The sequence below is a fragment of the Myotis yumanensis genome, unplaced genomic scaffold, assembly GCF_028538775.1.
Source record: "Myotis yumanensis isolate MYYU_CA2020_CCGP unplaced genomic scaffold, mMyoYum1.0.hap1 SCAF_8, whole genome shotgun sequence".
Taxonomy (NCBI): domain Eukaryota; kingdom Metazoa; phylum Chordata; class Mammalia; order Chiroptera; family Vespertilionidae; genus Myotis; species Myotis yumanensis.
The window spans coordinates 32,083,221-32,097,628 of record NW_027223759.1 but is presented as its reverse complement, the minus strand read 5'-3'; the positions used below and the strand labels follow the sequence as shown (position 1 = coordinate 32,097,628).

Genomic DNA, 14,408 nt, shown 5'->3' with positions numbered 1-14,408 from the left:
GGCAACCAATTGATGCGTGTGTGTTTTTTAAGAGCCTGATCCTATCTTCTATATAATGAAGAGATAATATGCTAATTTGTCCATTACGGTGTCCCAGTCACGACCAGTCTGTGGGCTGGGCCAGGGGCGGGGACTTTCGCCCCCAGCACTAACTTCCCACTGCCTGTGTGCATCCCCATTCAGCACTGGTATGACGCTGTGGGGGAGGAGGGGTAGGCCTGGGCTTGAGGGGGGACCTAAGGCCGTGCCCCAGGCCTGGCTCCTGGCTGGGAGACCTCAGGCTGTGCCCCCCACCCACAGGGCTTGACGGGGGACCTCAGGCCACACACCCCCGCCCAGTGGGGCTTGACGGGGGACCTCAGGCCGGGGCACCTGAGGCTGTGCCCCCCACCCAGAGGGGCTTGATGGGGGTGAGGCCAGCTGAGTCTAGGTCTCACCCAAGGGGGTGGGGCCGGCCGGGTCTGGGTCTCCTGTGTTTTCGAAGCGCGTGAGGGTGGTGGGCAGGGATTTGACTCTAGGTCCTGCGGTGCGCGCCAGACTCAGACAGGAGGAAGATTTTATATACATTTTACTAATTTTCTTTCATCTCTGACACTTCTATTATAGAGAAAGGGCAAATAGCAATATTAAAATATTTCCTCTCATTAATTCTCTTTTAATGTGTATGAATTTCATGCACCAGGCCACTAGTGGTTAATGTAAATATTGTGATGATTGGAAATAATTGTGCTGGAATATGCAAAGGCCAGGCTGTTTCATGTAGCAAAACTTTTATGAAAATCAAGGGCCCCTAAGGTAGGAGATGTCCCAACGCAGCACAGAGAAAAAAAACTCAAAACCAAACAATGGACCTTCTTATTCCTAAAAGTCCTCTTAGTCACTTGTCACAGGATTCCTCACAGACCGTTCTCTTCTCTCTAAACTGAGAGTTCAAAAGCAGATGCAAATAAATATGGAAATTCAAAATATAATAAGGATGCCTTTCAATTCAACAGATGCAGAGTGGAATATTTTATAAAACTATGTTAGGACAATGGACAATCCATTTAGAAAAATAATAAAGTTAGATCTGTATACTTCTGTGTAAGGTTCTCCTTGTTAAAAAAAAAAAAAAGTAACTATTCACATTAGAGGAATTAAAAACATTAAGACACAGTATGGAAAATACATTTATATATCCCAGATTTGGAAAGACTTAAGCAATTGATATCCAGAAACCATTAAAGGAAAAGTTAACCAGATTGACTACTCCAAAATGAAAATCCTGTATGACAAAAGAGGAAGAAGAGCCCAGGAAAAATGTTTGCAACATACATAAAGAGCTAAGCATTAATGTTCCTAATACTAAAGAAACTTGTAATAATTTGCTATTAAAAAGACAAATAGCCCTCAAAAACATGGCTAAAGAATGTGAATACAAATACAAAAAAAATCTGAATACATAATTCACAGAAGAGGAAATGCAGATGACCACTATATCTATGAAAATGGAAGCAGCTATGTAGAATTTTTTTACCAAAAAATTTAAAAGTTGGAACACATCTGAAGCTGGAGATGGTATGGAAAAAACTAGAACTTTCATATACTGTTGACCAAAGTGTAAGGTTGTTCAAGGCCATTTGAAGGCCATTTGTTGCATGTGTAATATGTGCATAGCATTAGACCTAGCAACACTACTCCTAAGGACTCTTGGCCTACAACAGCAAGATTATGGAAATGTGTGAATGTAAAGAACTTTTTTTTAAATGTTTAGTACAGTCTTACTTATAAAAGGAAAAAGTAAGAAAAAAAGCATAACCATCAATCAATATTGCTTACTTGAATAAACAACAGGGCATCCAAAGTAAAGAATCTTATGCAACTCTTAAAAAGAATGTTACACATTTGTATATAATGGCTGTTAAAAGGTCCATGATTTAGCCGAAACCGGTTTGGCTCAGTGGATAGAGCGTCAGCCTGCAGACTGAGAGGTCCCAGGTTCGATTCCGGTCAAGGGCATGTACCTGGGTTGCGGGCACATCCCCAGTGGGGGATGTGCAGGAGGCAGCTGATCGATGTTTCTCTCGCATTGATGTTTCTAACTCTATCTCTCTCCCTTCCTCTCTGTGAAAAATCAATAAAAATATATTTTTTAAAAAAAAGTCCATGATTTATAGGCAAGAAAAAAGGTAAAGACAGCCAGAGAAAGATAAATATCACATGATCTCACTCATTTGTGGATTATAATGAGCAATATAAACCGATGAACAAAAACAGATTTAGGGATAGAGAAGCATCGATCAGATGCTCAAACCTCAGAGGGAAGGTAGGGGAGGGTGGGGGTAAGAGGGAGAGATTAACCAAAGGACTTGTATGCATACATATAAGCATAAGCGATGGACGCAGACAATAGGTGGTGAGGGTGAGGGCAGGACTTGGGGGGAGGAAACAATAGGGGAATAAGGACACATTTGTAATACCTTAATCAATAATAAAAAAGGTAAAGAACAATATGTCCACTCTGATACTAGATTTCATTTTCATAAAATGAGTGTGAGGATTTACATTAGCTATATGCATATATCTAAAATAACTTCAGAAAATTTGGATAAGATCATACAAAACTGCTCAGAGCATTTTCCTAAAGGGGTTTTTTCAGTATTTTTTCCGAAACAGTATTAAAAAACACATCCTGGAAATTATATACAATTAACTCAATTGAATACACATAAGTATCAAAGGGGACGGTGTTATAAAATTTGCTAACACACAATTAAAAGAATTGACATAAAATGATTCATTGCACCAGAAAGGAATTTTAAATGTAACTAATATAAATTACAAATCATGGTGCAGTAAGTAAACTTTGTTTTCTTTCCTGTCCAAGCCACACTATTCTGAGCATGGGAAGCTAGAGGTAACTCACCTGTGACAATGGCTTTCCCGAGTAGCAGTTGATGCCCCCAGTGAAGATCATGTTGGGCATCACAGGTCTTGGATAGTCCAAAACAAAGTCATTTTGTAACAACCAAATGGATGGTTGGCTGTATAGGTCATATGCTGTGACAGTTGTCTGGAGAATCTCAGAGGCAACTTCTAAAGCAGTTTTGAGAAAATAGCCACAAAATAAACGTTCCTCCAAGTGGATAATGTGATTCCACACTCTCTGCCTGAAGGTCATGGTATCCGATAACGAAAAGAGACCTCTCGGAACATAAGAAAGCGGACTGGGGCACTGTGCACCTTCTTCAAGATAATGGCAAAATAATCCTCTGCTGAAGGCCACAGATGGGAGTGAAAAATATTTGGCTACAATAAAGCCACACATGTCAAAAGGGTCTAGAAACACCGCATCAAAAGAACTATCTTCTATGTATTTTACTAATTCTTTGTCGTTAAATAAACTTCTACAATTTGAAAAAAAGTATTCAAAAACACTGTTAGATGAACTCATTAGCATAGAATATAAATACTTTGCCCGAGTTTTCCATTGAGAGTCAGCAAAAATCCGGAACTGATTCTTCATATCCTCCAGAGTGTAAGACGTGGAATAAGTCTTTACAGTATAATTGGATGATTGTCCCACACGAAAACTTGCCTCTGGCCTGACCACGACCACCTCATGCCCTCTGTGGCTGAGTTTCTCCACAACGGATCGCATGGTAAACCAGTGGCTCCCATCCATGGGGATGACCAGCAGCTTGCCTGCCTGGGCAAAGCCAGGTGCCAGCAGGAGACACACACATAGAGGAAGGAGGCCAGTCAACACTGCAGGAGCCATTGGATAGCCGCAGCCTGGAGCAGCCCAGCTGTCAAGCTTGTGTGATACAGTTGATGGAAGAAGTACAGGCACAAAACCTGCCCCAAGGAGGGTGTGGTGTGTGTTAATATATTCATAAAAGCACACACACAGCCCTAACCGGTTTGGTTCAGTGGATAGAGCGTCGGCCTGCGAACTGAAGGGTCCGGGTTCGATTCCGTTCAAGGGCATGTACCTTGGTTGCGGGCACATCCCCAGTGGGGGGTGTGCAGGGCACAGCTGATCGATGTTTCTCTCTCATTGATGTTTCTAACTCTCTATCCCTCTCCCTTCCTCTCTGTAAAAAATCAGTAAAATATATTTTTTTAAAAAGCACACACACAACTGATTGCCAATGATTTACTCAACAGAATATAATGAATGAAAGCATTTACTGAGGTGCCTTCTGGCACACTTCCAGAGAAGAATAATCTTGATCTTTGCCTGGGCAGAGATCATGACCTATGCCAGTTTACAAAGAGAAATATTAAGCAATGATCTTTGGACCTTGATTACTCAGAAAGATAATAAAGAAAGTAAATTCCAATAAAGCTGGTATTTTTGGAATTTGTCTCAAAGGAAAAATTGGATTTTATCCTCAGACTACCAAAGAGGAAAAAAAAATTACCAACATCAGAAATGGGAGAGATGACCTCATTACAGATTCTAAAGCTATTAAAAGAAAAATAAGGGAATATCATGGAGAAATTTATGCCAATATATTCTATAGCTCAGATCAAAGGGACAAATTCTGTTATTTTTTTAAAAAATATATTTTATTGATTTTTTTACAGAGAGGAAGGGAGAGGGATAGAGAGTTAGAAACATCGATGAGCGAGAAACATCAATCAGCTGCCTCCTGTACTCCTACTGGGGATGTGCCCACAGCCAGGTACATGCCCTTGACCAGAATCAAACCTGGGACCCTTGAGTCCACAGGCCGATGCTCTATCCACTGAGCCAAACCGGTTAGGGCAAATTCTGTTATTATTTATCTTTATTGTTGAAAGTATTATAGATGTCCCCCTTTCTATCCCCCATTGACCCCTTCTCCTTAAGTTCTAAATTTTAATCAAGAATAAATAAATAAGCTGAATGGAAATAACATATATATTTTTAAATTAAAATTTAATTTGTAATTCAAATTTTCCCAGAAATAAAATTTCAATCCCAGGTGGTTTGCTGGGGTCCAACCCCAGCAGGTCCCGGGGTCCCCAAAGGTGTGGATGGAGTCGGTGATGAAGGAATGACACGGAGGCAGCATTCAGTTGATCAGCAGCCTAGCCAGGATCTCTAGCCACGATCTCTGGCCAAGTTCTGGTTAGGATCTCCAGCCAGGTTCTGTTACCATGTTCTCTCACTAGGTTCTCCAGCCAGGTTCTCCAGGTTCTCCACCCAGGTTCTGTGTGCATGTTCTCTCGCTAGGTTCTCCAGCCATGTTCTAGCCCAGATCTCCAGTCAGGTTCTGTCACCAGGTTCTAGTCAGGTTCTCTTGCCATGTTTTCTTGCTAGGTTCTGTCTCTAGGTTCTGTCTTCTGTTGTCTTGTTACATCTGTATTTATACCAGTTGATTTTAATCCTATCAATTTCTTATCTCCATTCCAGGGAGTAAAGATTATGTAGCTCAAGGGTGATTGTTTGTAGTTAAAGTGATTAACTACCCGCCTTAGTTAAGGAGTTTTACTGATTTATTCCCTTCCTTAGTCCTGTTAATTCCTAACTCCAGGGGAAAATCCCCACCTGGGGAAACAACCTTTCTCAGAGAGGTGACCTTGGTTAAAACACATAGCGCCAAGAAGGGGAGCAAACATATTAAGAACAGTATGCCATATATGCCAGGTCCCTTGAAACATATGCTGTGCAGATGTTTCTTCCCTGCAGCGACTGTGTCAAGCAGCAAAGGATGGACCAGCTCCCAGCAGTGGTTTAGCTGATAAATGCTTACAAATAATAGAGGAAGAAATAATACATATTATGATTTCAGAATATATTCTAGTATGCAGAACAATATATTCCAGTAGAAGCAATAAGGAGCATCCTAATTCATGCTATGACAATAGAATGGGTCTATGAGACCAGCATTACCACATACCAAAACTAGATAAAGAGATTGCAAGAAGATAAAACTACAGACCAATACTCTTCGTGAGCATATATGCAAATATGCTAAACAAAATCTTAGCAAATCAAATTCAATAATATAAATATACTAGTGGCCTGGTGCACGAAATTTGTGCACATTAAAAGGGAATTAATTAGAGGATTTATTTTAATATTGTTATTTGCCCTTTCTCTATAATAGAAGTGTCAGAGATGAAAGAAAATTAGTAAAATTTATATGAAAATCTTCCTCCTGTCAGAGTCTGTAGCACACCATGGGAACCAGAGTCAAGTCCCTGCCCACCCATGTGCACCTCGAAATCGCACCAGACCCAGACCTGGCCAGCCCCACCCCCATTGGGTGAGATTCAGACCTGGCTGGCCCCACCGCCATCAAGCCCTGCTGGGCAGGGAGTGCAGCCTCAGGTCCCCCGCCCTGGCCCAGTGCCACACAGCCTCAGGTCCCTGCTGATCGTTTGTTACAGCTTGTTATAGGAACCCTGCCTCCACTGTGGGTGCAGCCATCTTGTGATGGCATGATGGTTCATTTGCATATTACATCTTTATTATATAGGATAAGCATATACAACATATGTAATATGTAAAGTGTAAAAAAGATAATACCTCATATCAAGTAGAAATCTTTCACAAATGCAAGAAAAGGCTCAGGTGCTGTTGGGGGATGTACAGTGGTTTGGCACTTTCTTAAAAAGGTAAACATGGACCTATCATACACATGGCTATTAGAGATGGCAAAGGACCCAGCACAGTGCATGCCTTTGACATGCAAACTAACCAATCTGAAGCCATTGTGGGACACGTTCCTCAGCCTTAATCATCCCAGGGCCAAGAACCAAGCAAGTAGGAGACACCCCTAAGGCTGACAGCCTGCTAAAATGTTCTAACTAACCAGCCCTAAGCTGTTTGTCCTGCCCTGCCCGGCCTTTCCACAAAACTCCAATCAAGGCCCTGGCCTAGGATCTTCCCTGGCTCCTACACCTTCTCCCTTCTGACCAACCCTGGTGCATCCATTTGTAGCTCTGCCTGACGTGTCCTCTCTTTTGTCTTGAGGACCTATGACTGTAATAAACTTTGTTTTCTGGAGCCTCTCCTGTGTCTCCTCTTGTGGCCACACTTAATGGACCACCCTATGAACGGATACTGAATACTTCCATACAAAAACTCGTATATGAACATCCACAGCAACCTTATATGTAATATAAACAACTGGAAACAGCACCAATATCCATCCACGGGTGAATGGATAAACAAGTTGTGGTTTATCCATCCAGTTGAATACTTCTCAGCAATAAAAAAGAGTGAACTTCTGATAAATGAATAACAAGGATCAATTTCAATATAATTTTGGTGAATAAAATATGCCTGATTTAAAAAAAAAAGTCCATACTGTATAATTCCATTTGTATAAAATTCTAGAAAATGCAAAATAATCTATAGTGACAAAAAGCAGGTCAGTGGTGGGTTTCTGGGAGGTGGGAAGGGGTGGAAAGGGGGATGGTTCAGGGAGGGGTAGAGCTGGAAGGATTACAAATGGGCACAGGGAAACTTTTGAAGGTTGTTATGAGTTAAATGTGTCCTCCCTCAAGAAAGGTATGTTGAAGTCCTAACCCCCAGTACCTCAGGATATGACCTTATTTGGAAATAGGATCATTGCAGATGTGATTAGTTAAGATGGGACCATACCTTAGTAGGGTGGACCCCGATTCCAATGTGAGTGGTGTCCTTATAAGAAGACGGCCCCATGAAGGCAGGAGCACACAAGAGAAGGCCACGTGATGCCAAAGGCAGAGAGATGGGAAGCAGCTGAAGCCAAGGAAGAGACTAGAACCCAGGAAGAGACTAGAAAAGATTCTCCCCCTCCATTTTCAAAGGGAATGAGGCCCTGCCAGTACCTTTATTTAAGACTTCTGGTCTCCAGATCTAGGAGACAACAAAGTTCTGGGTTTCAAAGCCGCCCAGTTTTTCATCTTTTGTTAAAGGAGCCCCAGGAAATGAATACAGGGGCAATTGTGATCTGGGTTGCAGTGACAACTTCAGTGGAGTTTTACATATATCAGAACTTACGAACTTCTATGTGCCATGTGTATGCACTTTATCATATGCAGTTTACCTCAATAATACTGTTAAACATCAGTGAAGTGATACATAGCAACACAAGTTGTACTCTTTCATTCTAGTATTCCAAAACATTGTCCTGTCCTCCCCACTTTGGCGACCACTGGCCCACATTATACTCTGAAATGTTTGCATAAGTGTGTTATGGTTGCTGGCACAAGGTCAATATGGGGTTGAGACAGTGGCTTTCAAACAATTTGGTTCAGGACCCACAGCAATAATTTACATATAACATGGAAATGCAGTACACAAGTAAAAGTTCCACATAACTATCTTTATCCTCAGAACTGAGATATTTTTTTATCCCATTCAATTTAATTCTATTTCTTTTTCATTTTTCTCTCTTTCTTTTTAAATACTGATTACAGTCCCTTTCAACAAATTTGATAACCCACTAATAAGACATGATCTTCACTTTGAAATATTTTTGTTTATAACATTGGGTGCAGATTGTATAACAAGTAGATTAAGTAACAGCATAGATAAGAAAACAAAAAAAAACACACCACATAAAATGCCAGTTTTTCAGGCAAGGATGATGATTGTTACTTTGATCCAACCATTTGGATCAAAATCCCAATTTTTACAAAAGTAATCATGAGCTTGGAATTGGCCCCAAATAAGTACTGGTTTCTGGAGTGGGGCCCACAGACCTCTGTGGGGCCTCGTGGAATTTCCAACTGAGGCGGTCCTGTGGGTTGGTGTTGTTCTATAAGCAGAAGGCAGTGGGCAGCAACTGAGACTAATGTGGACATTAGAAGAGAAACTTCCACCCAGTCCATAATCAGCAATCTTGTGGTAGGGTGTTAAGGTAAACTAATATGGGATTTTTTTTTTTTTTTTTTTTTTTGGTTCATTGAGTAAAAATTCCTCATCCCCTAGCATCAAAATCCCTCTCTTTCTCCTTTCTCTCCTCTGTCTAATAATAGCAATTAAGACTCAAACCTATTGCCTGATCAGAAGTGTCCATGAAAAAGCCTGGGCACTACCATCTTTCCCAGTGCTATCCCTGAGAAATATAATGCAAGCTACATCAGTTTAAAGTTTATTAGTAGTCACATTTAAAAGTAAAAAGGGGAGTTCCAAGATGGCTGCTGCACAGGAGGATCCTGAGCTCACCTTTTCCTAAAAGCACACTGAAATGTGCACCTATATAGAGAGCAATTCCTTTCGAGGAACAATTGAGGATTGATTGAACAGCTTCTGCAGAACAAATGAGAGACTGACCACATACAGAAGGCTTGGGGAACTGAGGGAGCTCTCCAGAATCTGCAGGAATTCTCTGGGACCTATAGGGCAGGTGGTAACTCTTTCCAAGCAATCTGTGCTACCTGCATGGTTGCTGCAGTATTTTCCCAGCTGCACAGCTCAGAGCCCATTTCAGCTTTGAACAGAGGAAGGAAATCGAATCAACAGAGCATCATCACACACACTAGGCCTCCATACTCAAGCCACCCCAGCCTAGCAAGCCAGCACTCAAGGAGCCACAAGCATCTGCCCAGCTCCAACTCGACTGCTAAAACCATCCAGCACACATAGCCTTCCCACATGTCTTTTCTACATAGACTACTTTTTCAAGACTAGGAGAGAGAGCAATTTTGTCTACTTCATATAAACAGGCACCAACAAACAAACAAAGTCAAACAAAATGAAAAGACAGAAGAATATGTCTCAAATGAAGAAACAAGAAAAATTTCCACCAAAGAACAAAACAGAATAAGTAATTTGCCTGATAAAGAATTCAAAGTAATGGTCAAAAGGATGCTCACCAAACAGGAGAGTAGAATAGAGGAATTCAGGAAGAACTTAAACTTCCTGAATTGGAAGTTGGAAAGTATAATAAAGAACCAAGAGTTGGAAAGTATAATAAAGAACCAAGCAGAGCTTAATAATATATAAATAAGAGTTGGAAAGTATAATAAAGAACCAAGCAGAGCTTAACAATATAATAACAAAAACAAAAAATAAACTAGGAGGAATAAACAGAAGATTAGATAATACAGGAGAATAAATCCATGAACTGGAAGTCAGATCATTGGCAATCAACCAATTAGAGCAACACAAAGAAAAACTAATTCTTTTTAAATTCTTTATTGTTGAAAGTATTACATATGTCTCCTTTTGCCCCCATTGACCTCTCCCCACCTGCTCCTGTCCCTCTCCCCACCCAGCACATGCCTTCACCCTCCTAGAAAACATATTTATTTTTAAATGAGGAGAATTTAAGGGACCTCTGGGACAACATCAAGCACACCAACATTCATGTTATATGGATCCAAGAAGAGAGAAAAGTGAATAAGAAGTTTATTTCAGGAAATAATTATGAAAACTTGCCTAACCTGGGACAGGAAATAGACATCCAGGTCCAAGATGGACAGAGAGTTCCAAACAAGGTGAACCCCAAGGCCCACACCAAGACATATTATTATTAAAACAGCAAAAGTTAAAGATAAAGAAACTATCTTGAAGGTAGCAAGAAGAAAACAACTAGTCACATGTCACATACAAGAAGAACCCCCTAAGGGTATCTCCTGATTTTTCAGCAGCAACTTCCTGGCCAGAAGGGATTGGTAAGACATATTGAAAGTGCTGAAAGAAAGGAATATACAACCTAGAATACTCTACTCAGCAAGGTTATAGTTCAGAATTGAAGGAGAAATAAAGTGTTTTCTGAATGTGCAAAAACTAAAGAAGTTCATCACCAGTGAGCCAGATTTACAATAAATATTAAAAGGTCTTCTTTAAGCAAACAAGAAAAACCCATAATCAGAAATAAAAATATGTAAAAGAAAAAATCTTATATAAAGGCAAATATTTAATAAACAAAACACATCAGCCATTTAAAAACTACTATGAAGGTCATGAGACAAAAGTAGCAAACTTAACTATCACTATAATAATTGCTAAGCAGATACACAAAACAAAAAGATCTGAAATATAATGTCAAAAACATAAAGCACAAAAGAGAGAGTAAAAATATGGTCCTTCTGAGTATTTTCAAACTCTCACGCCTATCAGAAAAAAAAGAAAGTGAGTATGAGGCATGTCTTACCAAATATTAAAACTTACTGCAAAGTTACTATAATCAAAGTATAAGACTGGCACATGAATAGGTAAATAAATCAGTGGGACAAAACTAGAAGTGCAAGAGCAGATGTAAATAAATATGGAAGTTTTAAATATTATAAAGATGCATTTCAATTCAAGGGATGAAGAATGGATTTTGTATTAAATTATGATAGGACATTGGACTCTCCAATCAGAAAAATAATAAGTTAGTTTCTTATTTTATGTAAAAAAATCTCGTTGCAAAAAAAATTATTAATATCAGAGGACTTAAAAAAATTAAGACACAGTATGGAAAATATGTTTATATATCCTGGGCTTGGAAAAACCTAAACAAGTTGAAATCCAGAAACCATCAAAGAAAAAGTTAACCACTCCCATTTGACCCAGTGATCCCACTTCTAGGAATATATCCCAAGAAACCAGAAACACCAATCAGAAAGGATATATGCATCCCTATGTTCATAGCAGCACAATTTACCATAGCAAAGATCTGGAAACAGCGTAAGTGCCCATCAGCAGATGAATGGATTAGAAAACTATGGTACATCTACACAATGGAATACTATGCTGCTATAAAAAGGAAGGAATTCTTACCATTTGCAACAGCATGGATGGAACTGGAGAGCATTATGCTAAGTGAAATAAGCCAGTCAATGAAAGAAAAATACCACATGATCTCACTCATTTATGGAAAATAAGGACCATTATAAACTGATGAACAAAAATAGATACAGAGGCAGAGCCGCCTCGAACAGACTGTCAACTACAGCCAGAAGGCTGGGGGGCTTGGGGGTGGGAAAGGGGGTAAGAGATCAACCGAAGGACTTGTATGCATGCATATAAGAATAACCAATTGACATAAGACACTGGGGGTAGGGGAGGCTGGGGGATTGTCAAGGGGGGGAAAAGGAGACATATGTAATACCCTTTGTAATACTTTAAGCAATAAAAAAAGAAAAAGTTAACCAGATTGACTACTCAAAAATGAAAAACCTGTATGACAAATAAGAAAGAAAAGCCCAGAAAAAAATATTTGTAGCATAAATAAAAAGCCAAGTGTTAATATTCCCAATACGCAAGAGACATAGAAATGAGCTCTACAAAGAAAAATATTCCTACAAGATGATCGAAGAAAGCCAATACATAATTTACAAAAAATGCAAATGACCAATATATCTATGAAAATTGAAGCAGCTATGTAGAATTTTTTTACCAAACATTTTAAAAGTTGGAACACATCTGAAGCTGGAGATGATATGGAAAACCTAGAACTCTCAAACACTGTTAACCAAAGTGTAAGGCTGTTCAATATTTTGGAAGCTCATGGGGCAGGGAAGGTGAGTGGAGGTGGAAGAGGGCAAAGTGGGGATAAATGGTGATGGTAAATTAAATGAATAAATAAATGAATAAATAAATAAATAAATAAATAAATAAATAAATAAATAAATAAAATTTTGAAAGCCATTTGTCAAGTGTGTAATATGTGCATAGCATTAGACCCAGCAACCCTATTCCCCAGGAGTCTGGCCCATTATAATAAGAGCGAGATTATGGAAATGTGTGAATATAAAGAACTTATTTTAAAATGTTTAGTACAGTCTTACTTATAAATAGAAAAAGTAAGAAAAAAAGCTTAACTATCAATCAACATTGCTTACTTGAATAAACTATAGTACATACAAAGTAAAGAATCTTATGCAACTCTTAAAAAGAATGTCACACATTCGTATGTAATAGAAGTAAAAAGGTCCATGATTTACAGGCAAGTGAAAAAGGTAAAGAACAATATGTCCAGTCTGATACTAGACTTCATTTTCATAAAATGAGAGTGAGAATTTACATTAGCTATATGCATATATGTGAAATAACTTCAGAAAAGGATGCATACAAAACTGCTAAGAGCATTTTCCTATTGTGTAGCACTGGATTAACAAAAACAGAGGTTTTATTTCTTATTGTGTTTTTCAGTATTTCTGTATACAATTACTTCAATTGTATACAAGTGAGTGTCAAAGGGGACAACTCTATAAAATTTGCTAACACAGAATTAAATGAATTGACACAAAATAATTCATTGCACCAGAAAGAAATTCCAAATGCAAATAATGTAAATTACAAATCATGGTGCAGTAAGTAAACTTTGTTTTCTTTCCTGTCCAAGCCACACTATTCTGAGCATGGGAAACTAGAGGTAACTCACCTGTGACAATGGCTTTCCCGGGTGGCAGTTGATGCCCCCAATGAAGATCATGTTGGGCATCACAGGTCTTGGATAGTCCAAAACAAAGTCATTTCGTAACAACCAAATGGATGGTTGGCTGTATAGGTCATATGCTGTGACAGTTGTCTGGAGAATCTCAGAGGCAACTTCTAAACCAGTTTTGAGAAAATAGCCACAAAATAAACGTTCCTCCAAGTGGATAATGTGATTCCACACTCTCTGCCTGAAGGTCATGGTATCCGATAACGAAAAGAGACCTCTTGGAACATAAGAAAGAGGGCTGGGACACTGTGCACCTTCTTCAAGATAATGGCAAAATAATCCTCTGGTGAAGACCACAGATGGGAGTGAAAAATATTTGGCTACAATAAAGCCACACATGTCAAAAGGGTCTAGAAACACCGCATCAAAAGAACTATCTTCTATGTATTTTACTAATTTTTTGTCATTAAATAAACTTCTACAATTTGAAAAAAAGTATTCAAAAACACTGTTAGATGAACTCATTAGCATAGAATGTAAATACTGTGCCCGAGTTTTCCACTGAGAGTCAGCAAAAATCCGGAACCGATCATTCAGATCCTCCAGAGTGTAAGACGTGGAATAAGTCTTTACAGTATAATTGGATGATTGTCCCAGGTGCCAACTCACCTCTGGCCTGACCACGACCACCTCATGCCCTCTGTGGCTGAGTTTCTCCACAACGGATCGCATGGTAAACCAGTGGCTCCCATCCATGGGGATGACCAGCAGCTTGCCTGCCTGGGCAAAGCCAGGTGCCAGCAGGAGACACACACATAGAGGAAGGAGGCCAGTCAACACCGCAGGAGCCATTGGAAAGCGGCAGCCTGGAGCAGCCCAGCTGTCAAGCTTGTGTGATACAGTCGACGGAAGAAGTACAGGCACAAAACCTGCCCCAAGGAGGGTGTGGTGTGTGTTAATATATTCACAAAAGCACACAGGCAGCAGATTGCCAATGATTTACTCATCAGAATATAATGAATGAAATCATTTACTGAGGTACCTCCTGGCACACTTTCAGATAAGATTAGTCTTGATCTTTGCCTGGGCAGGGATCATGCCCTATGCCAGTTTACAAAGAGA

The 14,408-nt window shown here is 39.6% G+C and overlaps 2 protein-coding genes across 2 annotated transcripts in view; both read right to left on the bottom strand.

Moving 5' to 3' along the window:
• Positions 1 to 14,179, bottom strand: part of LOC139015126 (UDP-glucuronosyltransferase 1A1-like) — a 51,599-nt gene extending 37,420 nt beyond the window's left edge. The window contains exon 1 of the mRNA XM_070422446.1: positions 13,284 to 14,179. Within this exon, the coding sequence (XP_070278547.1) occupies positions 13,284 to 14,138 (855 nt within the window). The 5' untranslated portion in view covers positions 14,139 to 14,179. The remainder of the gene's footprint in view (positions 1 to 13,283) is intronic.
• On the bottom strand, positions 2,891 to 3,774 carry LOC139015127 (UDP-glucuronosyltransferase 1A7-like). Its single transcript, XM_070422448.1, has one exon. The coding sequence runs from the start codon at positions 3,758 to 3,760 to the stop codon at positions 2,891 to 2,893; it is 870 nt and encodes a 289-aa protein (XP_070278549.1). The 5' UTR covers positions 3,761 to 3,774.
• Positions 14,180 to 14,408: the final 229 nt, after the last annotated feature.